Source organism: Ursus maritimus, unplaced genomic scaffold (assembly GCF_017311325.1).
Source record: "Ursus maritimus isolate PB19 unplaced genomic scaffold, ASM1731132v1 scaffold_25, whole genome shotgun sequence".
Classification (NCBI taxonomy): Eukaryota; Metazoa; Chordata; class Mammalia; order Carnivora; family Ursidae; genus Ursus; species Ursus maritimus.
The window spans coordinates 26630086-26647193 of NW_024425008.1; the positions used below are offsets into that span (position 1 = coordinate 26630086).

The 17108-nt window shown below is 45.7% G+C and overlaps 1 protein-coding gene across 2 annotated transcripts; it reads right to left on the reverse strand.

Moving 5' to 3' along the window:
* Nucleotides 1-26: 26 nt before the first annotated feature.
* Nucleotides 27-3073, reverse strand: RIOX1 (ribosomal oxygenase 1). 2 transcript variants are annotated; one of them, XR_005837668.1, is made up of 2 exons: nt 592-3073; nt 27-153 (listed from the first exon to the last, which is right to left on the reverse strand). XR_005837668.1 is itself a non-coding variant. In XM_040641676.1 (1 exon), exon 1 carries the CDS (start codon nt 3036-3038, stop codon nt 1035-1037), a length of 2004 nt encoding a protein of 667 aa, XP_040497610.1. In that variant the 5' UTR covers nt 3039-3073; the 3' UTR covers nt 522-1034. The 2 variants fall into 2 exon arrangements, 1 of the variants encoding a protein (XP_040497610.1); XM_040641676.1 differs by lacking the exon at nt 27-153 and having other exon boundaries at nt 522-3073.
* Nucleotides 3074-17108: the final 14035 nt, after the last annotated feature.

A 17108-nucleotide genomic window follows, 5' to 3' on the forward strand; every position in this document is an offset into this window, starting at 1 on the left:
AGCAGCCTCAGATCAGTCAGTCAGCTGCCTACCAGCCACCACCCCAAACCCAGGTCTTCTGGTTCCAAGTCCAGTGCTCTCTCTGGTACACCAGGCTGTCTTCCACCAACCATGAGAATATTCACTGGCCAGGTTTGGGGAAGATTCTTCCAACTGCCAGAAAAAAATGAGAGTGGAAAGTAACTTGAACACCAGCCTTCCTTCTTGGCCAGCTTGCTACAAGCTGGTTGACTGAGGCACAAGTAGGTGACATGCTGCCCCTTTGGGAGCAATGCCAGCTACTGATGCAAGCAAGCACTGAGCAAAAACACAATACACTCTTAACTTTCCCAATAGGATTGTGCTGTTTGGGGTGCAAGCAGCAGAATTAAAATAAATGGCCCCCAAAGTTATAGAATTGGCCCCAATCCTACAACCACCCCAACTTACCTTTCACGTCAACCATTATAGATTTTCCCTATCTCCCCCCCACCCAATTCCTTCAAACCATGTCACATAATAATCTAGCCTTAAAAAAGAGAAACATTCTTTGGCACTTTAATAACTTTTCTAACATTCATACAAAGTCACAGTAACAAACAGGATACTGACCCCAACCCTCCCCCCAAACTGAGGAAAGAGAACTCAAATGAAGGATGCAAATTCCAAATAAAAACGTCTCATGTCTCAAGCAGAATGACACAGCAAGTGCTACACAGTACACTGAAGCCTGAGGGTGATGATGAGGCTGGTGCTCAGAAATGATCAGGGATCAAAGTTACTTCTGCAGAAAGAGCTCCTTTTTTTCCACCTCCAACTTCTGCTTTTACTTTTGTGCCTAGATGAAGGGGTGATTCCTAGAAAACCGTCTGAAATTTGTGACATTAAAGCAGTCATAAAGGTAAATGTAAGCAGTCATAAAGATAAATGGTTCTCAAGGTAAGAACGTGAGTCCTCCCATCCCCTCCCTCTGCCCGTCCGGCAAAAAAAGGTGGTAATGGTGGTGAAGAGAGAATCAGCACGGTCTCGCTTCCAGCAAGCAACGAGAGACTACTTCAGGTTAGAGGTATCTTGGTGAGCAGCAGCCCCTTGTCATATAACATGGTTGCCAAGGAAAGCTGGTCCTCCACAGTGTCACAGGGCAGGTCCCCTACTCTCACAAACTCTGGGTAGGAGCGGAGCAAGAGTTCCATGGCATCAGCTTGCTGAGGGTGTATCTCCAAGCACTTGGGCTCCTCCAGATGATAAACACGGGAGTTCTCCACCGTATAATAGAGGAACAAATGGCCTCCTTCACCCACCAGCCGAGCTATCCCATCTTGAAGCATGTGCACTTCTGTTTCTGTTGTCAACTGGGCCCCCACGTTTACAGGTTCGCCAGCCTCCCAGCGAATTGGGAGCCCATAAACACTGAGTGCCCTCTCCCTATCAGTCAGCACAGGGGGGAGAGAGTCGTGGATGAAGTCTTTGGCTCGCTGGTCAGCCACAGCATCGACAGGAGCAAAGTGTCCCAAGCGGGCAACCAGGACCCGCACCTTCTCCATAAAGGCCGTTCTTCGTGGATCCTTAGAATCTGAGTGCTGGGCCCCCATGTAATCCATGAAGTCTCGGGGAAGACCCCTTCGGAACTCCACATTTTCTTCCATTGCAGCCTGCACTGCCAGAGGCAGTACGGCCTCCAGGAAGTCGCCCCAGGTATTGCGCTGGTACGTGGACAAGGTGAGGTGCAGAGAGTGCACTCCATCCTGGCATTCGGCTTGGTGAATGAAGCCCCGAGGAAAATAGAGCAAATCTCCAGGTTCCAGCACGGTCTGCAGCACCGGCTCACCGAGGTCCTCCTGGCTGAAGTTGGGACTGGATGTCAGGGCCAGCTCCTCCGTCGGGACCCGGGGTCGGTACACACGCCAGAGTTTCCTACCTTCCAGCTGCAGCACAAAAGCCTCGATGTCGTCGTAGTGGGGGGCAAAGCCCTGCGAGTTGGGGGGCGTGAGGTAAATGTTGGAGCCTGCCATGCTTCCAAATTGCTCCTGGAGCACAGCCAAGAACTGCCACACGGTGGTCGAGAAAGCCTGCGGACAGAGGAGGCGCAGGGAGCAGCCGGCTTGGTACAGGGACCAGGCGGCGGCTGGCAGCGCGCGGCCGGGCGGGTTCAGGGTCTCGCGCCGCCCATTGACGTAGCGAGCAGCGTCCAGGTGCTGCCCGAACTGCACCTCCTCGTGGCGCAGCATGGAGTCCAGGTCTGCGGTGGAGAAAAGCCCCTGGTAGTAGGCGTGGTCCTGCCGCCGTACCAGCACCGCCTCCCGCTCCCACAGGCGCCGGTAGAAATGGTCGGGCGGCATGGGCGAGATGAGCCACTCGAAGAGGCGCGCTGCCCGCCGCCGGCTGCTGGGGATGCGGTTCAGCTCGGCCAGGATGCGCTGCAGCGGGGAGTCCCACGCCAGCTCCCCGCCCGTGCTATCCACCTGCGGCCCCGACAGCGTGGCGGGGGCCACGGACGGCGGGGCGGCCGCCAAGTGCTGGGCATTGCACAGCAGGGCCGAGGTTTCCACCACGCGGGCCGGCGCGGCGGACACCTCCACCAGGCGCGCGGGCGGCGCGGAAGCCGGCACCAGGCGGGCGGGCAGGGCAGGCGCCTCCACCAGGCGGGCCGGCGGGGTCTGCGCCTCCACCAGGCGGGCCGGCGGGGTCTGCGCCTCCACCAGGGAGCGGGGGGTCTGCAGGGAGCGGGCCGCGGGCGAGGCCTCCAGCAGCTCTGCAGGCCCCAGGTGGCCATACGGCTCTCGCCGGGCCGCATCGGGGATGGCCGCCGCCCCACCAGGCAGCGGGTCCCCCGGATCGTCGACCGTCGACTCCACCCTCGAGTCCTCCGAGTCCTCGCTGGGCAGCGTCTGGGCCCTCAGTGCAGCCATGCGGGACGCCACGCTTCTCCTTAGCTGCCTTCGGATCTTCCTGGGCCTTAGGGGCAGGGCCAGGACCGACCCGCTATGTGGCTGTGGCTGGCGCCGGCGTCTCAACCTCCCGCGCCTTAACAGCCCGGCGCTAGCCCGGAGCCCGTCCATGGCGGGAGCCCCTTCCCAGGCCCGCCGCGCTGGGTAGAAAAGGGATCTCGCGGGGAGCGGCTGCGAGGCACTCTGGGAAGGGGGCGCGGCCTCCATCGGCCTCCCGGTTGGCCACGCCTGCCATTCTTCTACCCGGAGCCTCCCGTTCGCCCAGCTGGCAGTGCCCGGCTTGTTACGGGAGTAGCGGTGTCCCTGCCGAATTAACAAGAGTTCCACATCTGCAGGGCAATTTAAAAACCAAATTGCTGGGGACTCCGGGAGGGAGAAAGTTGTCTACTTAATTAACTCTTCTTTCCTACTTTAATCTCTGTATATTGGAGTATTCCCTAGGACGTCCTCATTTCTGAACAGCGTGTTCCCCAGCAACTTTGCACGGGAAAGCGCACAATTCTTACTTTCAAGGAATGTTCTTGGGCATAGATCGAGATTCCTCAGGCAAAGTTCAAACCTCGGGTCCACCGGGTCTCCTTTCTCAGCAGATGACGTCACTGATTGACTCCCTAATGTCCTTCCTTCCTTTGACCAATACAAAAATCTCAGTCTTCTGGGGGTGTAGGGAGCCCTGGCTGGCTCAGTCAGTAGAGCAGAGCGTGTGTGTGTGATCCTTGATCTCAGGGTTGTGAGTTCAAGCCCCACATTGGGGGTGGAGCCTACCTTAAAAAAATAATAATGCAAGGATAAACAAAATCTCAGTGATTGCTCTCTCTATGATATGGGAACGAAGTTATGAGCTTTTTTTCCTTGCGTTCTTGATATCTGCCCTTTCCACCCCATCTGGGGCTTTGTTTCATTACGACATTTCTCCTCAAAATCTTCTATCACACCTTCTCTGAATCTTAAATTGACCTCTTAGATCTGAGCCTCTCATTTAACAGGCACTATTAAATGTGGTAGGCATGAGGGTGCAGTTGTTGTGAACAGCACGGTCACTACCCCCTGTAAATATTGTTGCTTTGTACGTGAAGATTATGTCTTCATTGGAATCATTTGAGGTAAATTTCCAGGAATGGAATTGCTGGGTCAAAGGGCAAGATAGCTTTTGTAATTGTTAATAGGTTTTACCAAACTCCCTTCAAAAGGGTTTACCAAATTGCCCTTCTGAAGAGTTTACAGTGTTGCAAGCAGTTAGGAGTATGTTAGACTACATCTGTTTGATCCTTCCATTTTCTTCAGTCACACTCCTATCCAAACACTTGCCAAAGCTTTTAGGTTTTACCTCTGCTCACGTGTCACATTCACCTTTTTAAATTTTGACGGTAATATGGTCTATTATAGTGGTTCTCAACTGGGGTGATTTTGCCTCCCAGGAAACCCTGGGGGTGGGGTGGAATGTTAAAATATGCAGTGGGGAGAGACCAGTGCAAACACCTACTCCCCCACCAAATAATTATCTGACCCAAAATGTCACTACTGCTGAGACCAAGAAACCTTGGTCTATTATAAGTAGTCTCCCAACTGGTCTCTAACTTTGATCTCTCCCTATGCCAGTTTATAACACAGGTAGCGACAACATTACTTTTCTCAAGCTGTGGCCCCAGATTTGCCATTGCCCCACTCAAAACCCATCTGGCACTTGATTGACCAATCCAAGCTTCTTAGCTAGGTTCTGAAGTCATATAATGTTACACCTTTATCAGTCACAACTCCCCTAAGCTCTGCTTCTAGAAGTTCACCTATTTGCTCTTCCTTGCCTATGTTCGCCATACCTTTACTCATGATGTTTCCCCTAAATGCTGTCCTCCAAACGTCTTTTGTGAAAACCCTTATTAAAGCCAATTTCACATTCCATCTCCTCCAAGGCCCTCGCATCTCTCTAATCACAAGAGAACTTTGACCCTTTCATGTGAACTTAGCACCTTGTGTCTTGTATGGGTATATTATATACTTATCATTTTCCTTTCTAAATTGTAAACTCTTCCAAGGATGGTGGGATTTCAGGGAAAGGACTTCCATATGCCTTTTTCTCTTGAGTTTAGTAAACTGCCTTTCATACAAGAGGTGCACAGGAAATGTTTGTGGGAAGCAGACCAACCAGAATTGATACTTTCTCACTCATTAACTGTGGCATTAGCTGAGTCAAATTACTCTCTCAGGTCTCAGTAATCTCATCTGTAAAATGGGAATACTAATTGAACCTACTTCATTGTGTTGTTGTGAGGATAAAATAATGCATATAAGGCACTTAGCACAGGGTCTGGTACAGAGCTAAACACTTAAAAAATGATAGCTACAGTAATAATAATTTATTATTATGGAACAAAGCCCTGTCAGATTGCTTGTGTACCCCAAACCTGTTTTGGAGGACCTTGGAGTGGGGTGAGACAGGAAGTTCTTGAACTGGGCAAGGTGACAGCTGGGATGGGGAGATTAAGATTATTTTTGCATATGTTCTGTGGAAGTTTAAGTAAATCAGCAGGGACCATATCAGACAAGGCCATTGTGGGAGGAACTACTCTACAGTTACCAGACCAAGAGTCAAAGTATGAGCTGGGGTGGGGGTTGGGGGAGCAGTATGAGCTGAAACCAAATGATATTCTCCCAAATCCTGTGCTCTAGATTAGGGCTGCAGTGTCTAGAAAGGACAGCAGGAGGCAGAGCCCTCTTCGTGATACACAGGCTGTGTGTGCTGGCAAGGACATAATATCAGATCCCTTGGGGAAATGGTGAAGAGGGCAGGTCTCTTTTGTCACTGGGAGCTTTAATTGCCTTTTCAGAGGGAGTGGTTTTCAATAGACTAGGGACACATCCTGCAGTGAACTAGGGGGTTGAGCTGTGCTCCTTGGCTCACAAAACTAGGGTATAAATTCAGAAGAGGACTATAAATGTATCTTTTCCACATCCTGTACAAACATCTCCTCCTCCCAGTTCTTCCTGTGACCTCATCTTTTTCTTTTTTCAACATTTTGTGATTTTCTCAAAGAATGTTGTTGCTATCTGTCTTTGAGATTCCCTTGTGACTGAGAGGTGTCTTCTGGAAACTTATTTTAAATTTCATCACTCTTCCTGTGGTGCTACTTAGTTCTCACTATAAGAGCAGATATTAATAACCATCTTCAGAAATATAATAGAATGACATGGAGTAATGTTCTTAATGTATCACTGGGTGGGGAAAAAAGACAAGTATTGTAGTAGGACCCCATTTGGGGGACATTTACATATGTGTAATGTGTATGTGTGTACCTATCTATCCATACATACATCCAAACTGTTAAAAAACAAAATCTGAATACATTTGAAGATCGAATTGGGTTTATTCAACAATTTATGAATCAAGCAGCATCCCATCTAGCAAGTAGCGAGGAACTCCAAGTTGTACAAAATGGCAGGTTTCTTACTGGCGGAAAGAAGGTGGGACAAAGAAGTTAAAAGGGTGGATTATTTCAGGTAAGGTTACCTTCCCTTAGGGGAAGGCAAGGGGTCTTATGCAGACTACCTCATTGGTGCAGATCTGGAAATTCCAGACTAATTGGTGTAAAATCCACTGCTGGGAGTGGCTGGAAGTACAATTAGGTTAGGTGGTGAAGCATGGTGGGTTTTAGCAAAAGTGACTCCACTGAGGCCTGATGCTTTTTTCTAGGAATACATACTACTCAAGAAAGTTGGGGAGTCTTTATGCCACAATATTTAACAGTGATTATCTTCGGATGGTGGGATTCAGGTGATTTTTATTTTCTTCTTCTTTGCTTGTTTGTACATTCTGGGTTTTCTACATAAAACATATATCATTCGTTACTGAAGCCCAAGTTTGGCTGCCCATCCCTCGAAAGGCCAATACTCAGAATATTTTTAATCTTTTTTGGAGAGGAATGTGAGCTTTATTCAGGAGGCTGGCCACCTGAATAGGCCAACTCCCAGGCTTCTGCTTGGCCCAAGATTTTTAAAGGGGTTTAATCAGTTAAGGCAGTGCAGTGGTCTGTGACATTTCCTGATTACAGACGCAGTGATGCCAGCTAGAGATATCTTGGTACTCGGAGGCTATGCAAGAAGTTCTGGTTCCAAAGCTCCTGGGTGGCTCAGTAGGTTAAGCATCCGACTCTTGATTTCGGCTCAGGTCATGATCTCAGGGTCGTAAGATGGAGCCCTGCATCAGGCTCCACGCTCAGTGGGGAGTCGGCTTGAGATTCTTTCTCTCCCTCTCCTTCTGCACCTCCCCCGGCACTTGTGTGCAAGTGTTCTCTCTCTCTCTCTCAAATAAATAAATCTTAAAAAAAAAAAAAAGAATTCTGGTTCCTTGGTGCCCAGGGGTAGTGCATGAGTAAGTACTCTGTTCTTTCTGCAAAGGAGGGCAAGTTCTGCAGATGTGCAAAGAGAAGCCAGTAAAGTCATTTGTGACACCTTTAAAAGAATAACATTTTGCTAAAAGATTACTGGGCTAATTAAAAAGCTAAGGGGGCTTCGGACTTGCTGATCTCTGTGGTGGCCTGGTCCTTTATTCCCCAAGGCCCCATAAGCCTGCAAATCTCAAAGAAAGTAAATTCGTTCTGTTACAGATGAAGGGCCTTAAGTCAGCAAGCAAGGAGTGTGTTAACTTGAAGCAAGTTAACGCTTAAGACCAGCTGGAGTGCTGTGACAAATCACTTGTGCGATTAGATTAAAAATAGAGTGGTTTTGGGCACCTGGGTGGCTCAGTCGTTAAGTGTCTGCCTTCGGCTCGGGTCATGACCAGGATCCCGGGATGGAGCCCAGCCTTGGGCTCCCTGCTCAGAGGGGGGTCTCTTTCTCCCTCTGCCTGCTGCTGCTCCTGCTTGTGCTCACGCTCTCTCTCTCTCTCTCCTGCAAAAAATAAAGAAAATCTTAAAAAACAAAAAACAAACAAACAAACAAAAGCCCAGTGTTTTCAGGGACACCTGGATGGCTCAGTCCGTTGAGTCTGCCTTTGGCTCAGATCATGATCCCAGGGTCCTGGGATCGAGTTCGGCATCGGGCTCCTTGCTCAGCGGCAAGCCTGCTTCTCCCTCTCCCCCTGCCCCTTCCCCTGCTTGTGCACACGCTGTCTTTCTCTCTCTCTGATGAATAAATAAGTAACATCCTTAAAAAAAAAACTGGTTTAAAAAAGATACAGTGTTTTCTTTTTTTTTTTTAAGATTTTTTTTTTTTATTCGACAGATGAGACAGCCAGCGAGAGAGGGAACACAAGCAGGGGGAGTGGGAGAGGAAGAAGCAGGCTTATAGTGGAGGAGCCTGATGTGGGGCTCGATCCCACAACGCTGGGATCACTCCCTGAGCCGAAGGCAGACGCTTAACCGCTGTGCCACCCAGGCGCCCCTAACAAAGATATAGTGTTTTCTAAGCAACAAACTTCACTTTCCCAAACTCATCTCATTTTTTGTGATCTCCAATCATTGCCTGCCTTGCTCTTCTGGTTTTTTGAATCAATAGAACTCCCCTTTAAAAAAAAAAATCAAAGGAACCTGACATTAAGATTATAGAAGTTAATAATCGTTCATCAGAGAAGCTGCTATAGAAAACAAGTTGAATAAAGCCAACTCCATGTTTAAGTTTACATAGAATGATCTGAAGCCTCTCAGGAAAATGCCCCAAATTATCTCCCCTGCCCAAATCCATTGTTAGATAGTTATTCCTTTGGATCAATCATTGACTTTTTCACTCATTCTTTATTTAAAATTCAAATACACTGGGAGGGTATATGAGTTTGCTAGGGCTGTCATAATAAAATACTACAGACTTGGTGACTTAGAAATTTATTTTCTCACAATTCTGGAGACTAGAAGTCTGAGATCGAGGTATTGGCAGAGCTGGTTTCTGAGAGCTGGCCCCTTGTCTTGGTGGAAAGCTGTCTTCTCCCTGTTTTCACATGGTCTTTCCTCTGAACAAATCTGTGTCCAAATTTCCTCTTTTATGAGGACACCAGTCATATTGGATTAGAGTCCACTTAATGACCTCATTTTAACTTAATTACCCCTCTAAAGACTATCTCCAAATATCACATTTGGAAGTTCTGGGGGTTAGGACTTCAAACTATGAATTTGGGAGGGAGGGGAACATACTTTCGCCCATAATGACACCAGTTGTCTGGGTCTAAGGACCCAGGGGGGTCCTCAGGACCAGCCAAGAGGGTCCTTGACTTCAAGAAGGATAGAAATCAAACTCGAGCCAGCAGGAAGTGAGAGCAGAGTTTATTGAAGACAAAGAGAGTGCAGGTGCAGTGTCTAGGAAACTCGAAAAATATAAGTCTCATCTTCGCTTGGGGTCTGGAGTTTTTATTGAGGTTGGTGGTCTGGTGTATGTGTCCTCTCAGGCATCCAGGAACTGGTCAAAACAAGGATAAGTGCTTAGGTGTCCTCCATAGATCACTTATGCCCTGGAGCCAGTGGTCTTGAAAAACGTACATGACCACCCCACCCGGCAGCCTTTAGATACTATCGTGCTGCAAGACTCCAAAGAAATCATAAACTCCTTGCCCTTTACAAGGAGGACATACATTATTTGTACTAGAAGCCATGATGCAGGGCAGGAGTGCAGGTCGTAGGACGAATAGAAACAGGAAAAAGAGCAAAGAATAAAACCAGCTTTTTTTTCTTGGGGTCCTTTCAGTTTCCCTGTCTCAATAACAGAGGGGTGATGTATTAGAAAAACCTCCGTTTTCCCCTCTTGTATAAGGAAAAACCCGGTTTTTTTCCTCCTCCCGTGTCTGTCTTATGTGTCTGCTTTACCCTTCGCCTACAGAACATTCACAACACTTCACTTCTGTCACTTCTGGTCATCAAATACATGAGGGCTTTTCCCCACACCGAGCAATTCTCTGCAACACCAGCTGGGAGTCCTATAACTTAACTAAACTCTAACACTATCTACCTAAGATAGCATCTGATTCCACAGGCCAAGGGCTCAGGCCCACAAGACTGCTCCCACCCTACTTCAGATGCCAATTATAAGTAGTAGGTCCCCAGGTTACCCTGAACTTCTGTCCAGTTTGACTACAAATCAAAGGGGGTTGTGAGGTTCCCACAACGCCCTCCTCAGGTTCAATTAATTTCTAGGGTGGCTCACAAAACTCGGAAACACTTCTGTTGACCAGTTTATTAAGGATATGAGAAAGGAGACAGATGAACAGCCAGACCAAGGGCTACATGGGGGGAGGTCTGGGAGGGTCCTGACAGCAGGAGCTTCTGTCCTGGTGGAGTTGGGGTAGGTGTCACACTCCTGGTGTGGATGTGTTCACCAACCAGAAACTGAGCTCCATACTATTGGGATTTTTATGGAGGCTTCCTCATACAGGCATGATTAATTCTCAACTCGGTTTCTAGCCCCTCTCCCCTCTCAAAAGGAGGAGGGTGGACTGAAAATCCCAAGTTTCTAATCATGGCTTGATCTTTCTGGTGACCAGCCCCAACCCAGAAGCCCGTCCAGGATTACCTCAATAGACCAAAAGATGCTCCAGGTGCGCTTACCACTTAAGAATTTACAAAGGTTTTGGGTGCCTGGGTGGCTCAGGCGGTTGGACGTCTGCCTTTGGTTCAAGTCATGATCCCAGAGTCCTGGGATCGAGTCCCACATTGGGCTCCCTGCTCAGTGGGGAGCCTGCTTCTGGGCCGCTCCCCTGGCTCGTTCTTTTTTTTTTTTTTTTTTTTTTTTAAGATTTTCTTTATTTATTTGTCAGAGAGAGAGAAAGAGAGTGCAAGCAGGGGGAGCGGCTGGCAGAGCAGGCAGAGGGAGAAGCAGGCTTCCCGCTGAGCAAGGAGCCTGATGTGGAACTCGATCCCAGGACCCTGGGATCATGACTTGAGCCGAAGGCAAACGCTTAACTGACTGAGCCACCCAGGTGTCCCATCCCCTGGCTCGTTCTTTTTCTCTCCCCCCCTCTTCTCTCAAATAAATAAATAAATAAAATCTTAAAAAAAAAAAAGAATTTACAAAGGTTTTAAGAGCCCTATGTCAGGGAAGGGGTCAAAGACAAATATTAGAACAAGAAATGCTCTTAGTATTCTTATTATTAGGAAATTACAAGGGTTTCAATAGCTCTATGCCAGAAATGGGTGGTGGGAGAGATCAATATATATGTTTTTTCTATTATCTCACAGGTGATATATACTGAATCACAAGTTCCTTTGAGTACTTTTCCTTCACAAAGCCAGGGTAATATGAGAGGTTGTTGAAAGGGGAATAGGAAAAAAGTGAAATAAAAGGAAAATAAAAGAAAACAAATGTCCAGGGCAATGGTTCTCAACCAGTGATTTTGCTCCCACGGGACATTTGGTGTTGTCTGGAGACATTTTTTTTGGTTGTCACAGCAGGGGAGTTGCTACTGGCATATAACTGATAGAGGCCAGAGATGCCAACAAATGTTCTACGATGTACACTACAGCCCTACAACAAAGAATTATTCAGCCCAAATGTCAATAATATCAAGATTGAGTAATCCTAGTATAAACTTTTGGATGACTGCATCAGTATAAAAATTGGAATGTCTTAAACCCAGTAATTGGGCTTTTAGGAATCTATCCTTTGAAATATTCACCCATGTGGGCCTGGCTGGCTAAGTCGATAGAGCATGCAACTCTTGATCTTAGGGTTGTAAGTTCGAGCCCCATGCTGGGTATAGCGATTACTTAAAAATAAAATCTTTAGGGGATCCTGGGTGGCTCAGTTGGTTAAGCGTCTGTCTTCAGCTCAGGTCATGATCCTGGGGTCCTAGGATTGAGCCCCTTATCAGGCTCCCTGCTTAGCAGAGAGTCTGCTTCTCCCTCTCCCTCTGACCCTCCTCCCCTCCCCTGCTAGTGCTCTCTGGTGCTCTCTCTCTCAAATAAATAATCTTAAAAAAAAATAAAATCTTTAAAAAATAAAAAAAATATTCATCCATGTGTACAAAGATACACAGATGTTCATTGCTTATAATTTCAAAATTGGAAATGATTCAAATGCCTATTAATAGGCAATTGTTAAAAAGAATGACAAGGAAAGATGTTTAAAATATATTGTAAATTGAGGGGTGCCTGGGTGGCTCAGTTGGTTGAGTTCCCAACTCTTGATGTCAGCTCAAGTCATGATCTCAGAGTTGTGAGAATGAGCTCCACACTGGGTGTGGAGCCTGCTTAAGATTCTCTTTCTACCTCTCCTTTTGTCCCTCCCTACCTAAAAAAATATGTATATATAGTAAATTGAAATATCAAATTGCAGAACAATATATATGTTGTCTTATTTTCTGTTAAAAAAAACACAACTCTTGGAGCACCTGGGTGGCTCAGTTGGTTAAGCTTCTTTCTTTGGTTCAGCTCATGATTCCAGGGTTCTGGAATCGAATCCCACATGGGGCTCTTTGCTCAGTGGGGAGTCTGCTTGTCCCTCTGCCTGCCGCTCCCCCTGCTTATGTGCTTGCACTCTCTTTCTCTCTCTCTCTGTCAAATAAATAAATAAAATCTTTTTAAAAAATCCAACTCATATACATTTATATATGGTTTCTTTATTTTTTACTTATTTTAAATTTTTTTTTCATTTTTACGTAATCTCTACACTCAATGTGGGCTTGAGTTTACAACCCCGAGATCAAGAGTCACGTACTCTGCAGACTGAGCCAGCCAGGCACCCTGGTTTCTTTAAAGCCATGTATGTTGTGTGCACATGTATGTGAATCTGCACGGCTGAATATCTGGAAAGATACATACCAAACTGAAGACACAGGTCGCCTCTGGGAATGGGATTATTGGCAATAGAAGAACTTTCATGTTTTACTTCATATATTTCTGATTTATTTCCCTTAAAGGCCTCAAGGACTAGGCCTTTGCTTTGGCAAATATGAGACAGATTACAGTCTAGCTTTGAGACTACTGATTCACAAATTTGTAAGACTAATTTACCAAATTACTATAAATCAGAGGCCAACAAATTGTGGCCCTCTGACCAAATCCAGCCTGTCTCCTGTTTTTATACACTCTGTGGACTAGGCATGATTTTTATATTTTTGAATGGTTGAAAAAAATCAGAAGGAGAATAATATTTTGTGACATAAAATGTATACAAAACTCGAATGGGCAGTGCCCGTAAGTAAACCTATACCGGAACACAGCCACACTCATTCATTACAAACTGTCTGTGGCTACTTTTATGCTACGACAGCAGAGTTGAGTAGTTTTGAGACAGACCGTCTGACCCTCAAAACCTAAGATATTTACTCTCTGGCCCTTTGTAGAAAAAGTCTGCCAAGTCTTGATATAAATCATGAAATATGCTGTCTAGAATATTGAACTTCCAACTCTTTTGCTTATATACCCTCTAAAAGAATTGTGAAAAGCTTTGTTACCTTATTAAGTTTTTAAATTGACATCCAAAGTATTTTCATTTTGGGACACCTGGCTGGTTCAGTCGGTAGAACATGTGACTCTTTTTTTTTTTTTAAGATTTTATTTATTTATTTGACACAGAGAGAAACAGCGAGAGAGGGAACACAAGCAGGGGGAGTGGGAGAGGGAGAAGCAGGCTTCCTGCTGAGCAGGGAGCCTGATGCGGGGCTCGATTCCAGGACCCTGGGATCATGACCTGAGCTGAAGGCAGACGCTTAACTACTGAGCCACCGAGGCGCCCCAGAACATGTGACTCTTGATATTGGGGTCACGAGTTCAAGCCCATGTTGGGTGTAGAGATTACTTAAAAATAAAAAAAAAAATCTTAAAAAACTATAGTATTTTCATTTTAAGTTTAAATAGACCCAAAGGATCTAATTTATTCCAGCATTTACACATTGCTATTTTATTATTTTTAAAAAAGATTTTATTTAGTCATTTGAGAGAGAGAATGAGCACGTGTATGAGCAGGGGATGGGCAGAGGGAGAGGGAGAATCTCAACCAGACTCCCTGCTCAGCAGGGAGCCCACATGGGACTTGATCCCAGGACCCTGAGATCATGACCTGAGCTGAAGACAGATGCCTAACCGACTGAGCCACCCAGGCACCTCCCACATTGCTATTTTAAACTAAAACTGTTATGTCACTCTTTTAAGTGCATCCAATTAAATAGACATACTATCATAGTTTGATGCCAACCATCATTCATTAAAAAAAATAAAACGAACAAAGCTCTTCTTTAAAATGGAAAAGGATTCTCTTTTTGACACTTACAAACTTACATTTCCATTTGGAGATAACTTCCACACAGAATTTTATTCTAATATACTATCTGTTTATGCTTGAAAATATTTTTCATCATCATCACATCATCTGTAACAAAACTATGGATTTAAATTGAGGTTCTAGCTATCTTTTTTTTTTTTTTAAAGATTTTTTATTTATTTATGTGACAGAGAGACAGCCAGCGAGAGAGGGAACACAGCAGGGGGAGTGGGAGAGGAAGAAGCAGGCTCATAGCGGAGGAGCCCGATGTGGGACTCGATCCCGGAACGCCGGGATCACGCCCTGAGCCGAAGGCAGACGCTTTAACGACTGCGCTACCCAGGCGCCCCGAGGTTCTAGCTATCTTGTCATAGTCTCTTTCCTTCCTGGGATCCCTTGATCTCCTAAATGATTTTTTTAATACCCGCATGCATTAAGGGTCACCCTGTGCTGTATAGTTCTGTGGATTTTGACAAATGTGTAATGCCATGTATCCACCATTTAAGTATCATACAGAATAGTTTACCCAAAAATCTCCTGTGTTTCACTTATTCCACCCTCCCCTCTCCCCGCAAACACCTGGCAATCACACATCTTTTAATTGTCTTTATAGTTTTGCTTTTTCGAGAATGTTACTTAACTGAAATCATACATTATGTAGACTTTTCAAACTTCTCCACCAGTGTACATGTAAGGTCCTCACACTGGAGTGGACCTGGGGATGGAAAGAGGTGCCTGTATCTGCCACAGCCTTTCACCTATTGTGCCCATCCCCTCACCCTCCTGCCCTCTGGCAAAAACCGTCAGTTCTCTTTCTTTCTAGGTCTGATTCTGCTTTTTGTTTATTAATTCATTTTATGTTTTTGTTTTTGTTTATTCATTTAAGAATTTTTTATTTGTATTTATTTGTATTTTTTAAGTAGGCTCTAGGCCCAGCGTGGGGCTTGCACTAACAACCTCAAGACCTCGAGATTAAGAGTCGCTCACTCACCTGACTGAGCCAGCCAGGTGGTGCCCCTTCAATTTTTTTTTTTTTTAAGATTCCACAGATGAGTGAAGTCATATGGGATTTGTATTTCCAAGTCTGACTTATTTAGCATAACACCCTGTAGGTCCATCCATGTTGTTGGAAATGGTACAATCTCATCCTTTTTTATGGCTGTGTAATATTCGTGTGTGTGTGTGTGTGTGTGTGTGTGTGTGTGTGCGACACCTTATCCATTTGTCTATTGATGGACACTTAGGTTGCTTCTATATCTTGGCTATTGTAAATGAGGCTGCAATAAACATAGGGGTGCATGTATCTTTTCAAATTAGTGTTTTTGTATTCTTTGGGTAAATACCCAGTAGTGGAATTATTGGATCATATTGTAGTTCTAGTTTTAACTCTTCAGGAATGCTCTATACTGTTTTTCACAGGGGCTGCACCAATTTCTATTCCCACCAACAGAGTGTGAGGGTCCTTTTTTCTCCACGGAGGACATCCCTCTTATTAACCCATGGAGTAAGGCAGAAACCTTGATTGATATTAGAACTACCTAGACTCCTGAGGATACTGTAACCTAGGTACAAGCTCATCCCTGGCCATCACCACACTGGTTTATGGGGTTGAAATAGAGCAGTGCTATGTCCCCAGGGGCTGTTCATCCTGAGTGAACCCACCTCCTCAGCACGTCCCAGGAATAAGTCTTTTTAGTCATAGCTCCAAGAGTGTCTCACCGCTGCGGCTGCTTCTGCATAATAGTAAAGACATAAAAAACGCAGGCTAACCTAACGGTTATCACACAGATGCCCAAGCCCTCTGGGTGGGAAATTCAGGCATATTTGCCACATTCGGCTTCTGACTGGGGTCAAGGGAGGGCAGGTCTTGAAGTGATAAATTCTATTTTCTTATATATTATAGTAGTTCATAGAGCTGTTCTGATAAACCGTGGCTGAAGAGGCTTTATCTTTGGGTCTCCCTTTTGCATGAGACCACATGTTCAGCATAGGCACTCATGTGTTAATATTTCTCTGCAGCCCGTGAGGCCCCGCACACCAAATCCCTGGTCACAGAGTCCAGTCCTGGACCTACACACAAAAAGCAGAGGTCAATTGTCTTCTGTGAAAGATCTGCGCACTGCCCGGGAAAAGAGGATTATGATGGGGCCATTTGGATCTGACAGCCCGGACCTCTAGCTGGGTAAATATTCAGAGATTTTTTCCAGGGTCATGTCCTCTTCCCCTGGAAGGAAAGGTGATCATTTCTAGGATGAGACCTCTTGCTTCAAGACAGACAGCAGTGGACCTAGTCACATTCTATTTTTTAAATTGATGTTGTACAGTCTCTTTGTCATTATCTTTATAAAGAAAAATCTGTTTAACAGTAGTCCTGGTTTTTTAACGTGCACCATTTACACAGAGCGTTAAAGAAAATTGATATCACATTAGGTGATTGAGCGTAGTTTTCCATACCCTAGAAAGGTTATGTACTAATGATAGGTCAGAGCTCCACATTTTACTAGAGTAGAAATATTAAAAGACCCATCATCCTTTGCAAGCTATATAAAGAGGCCTCTGAAACCCAAACTAGAATACCATTTGTCTAGGAAAGAAATGGCTTAGGTGATTTTTTTTTTTAAAAATCTACAAGTCTAGTCTTGTTCTAGAGCAAGTTCTTTACAAGAGTGTTACAAGAAGACCAAGCTGGCATGATTCTTTTCCCTTGCCCCACACAGGTGGGCATGAACACTTCGAGATCCCTTGGAAGCATCACTGCAGTTTCACAATGCCGATTGACAATTCTCAGGAACCTCAACAGACCGTCACATGTTGAAGATTTAGCCATGATGGCAGAGTTGCAGACTGCATAGGTTTCATTAGATGGGATTCTGTAAGAGCGTACTGATGCAGGCAGGCCAGGTGAAGGACCCAGAGGGGGTCCTGCAGCATCAACCAAGAGGGTCCTTGGTTTCACACAGGATAGAAATCAAAATCGAGGCAGCAGGAAGTGAGAGCAGAGTTTAC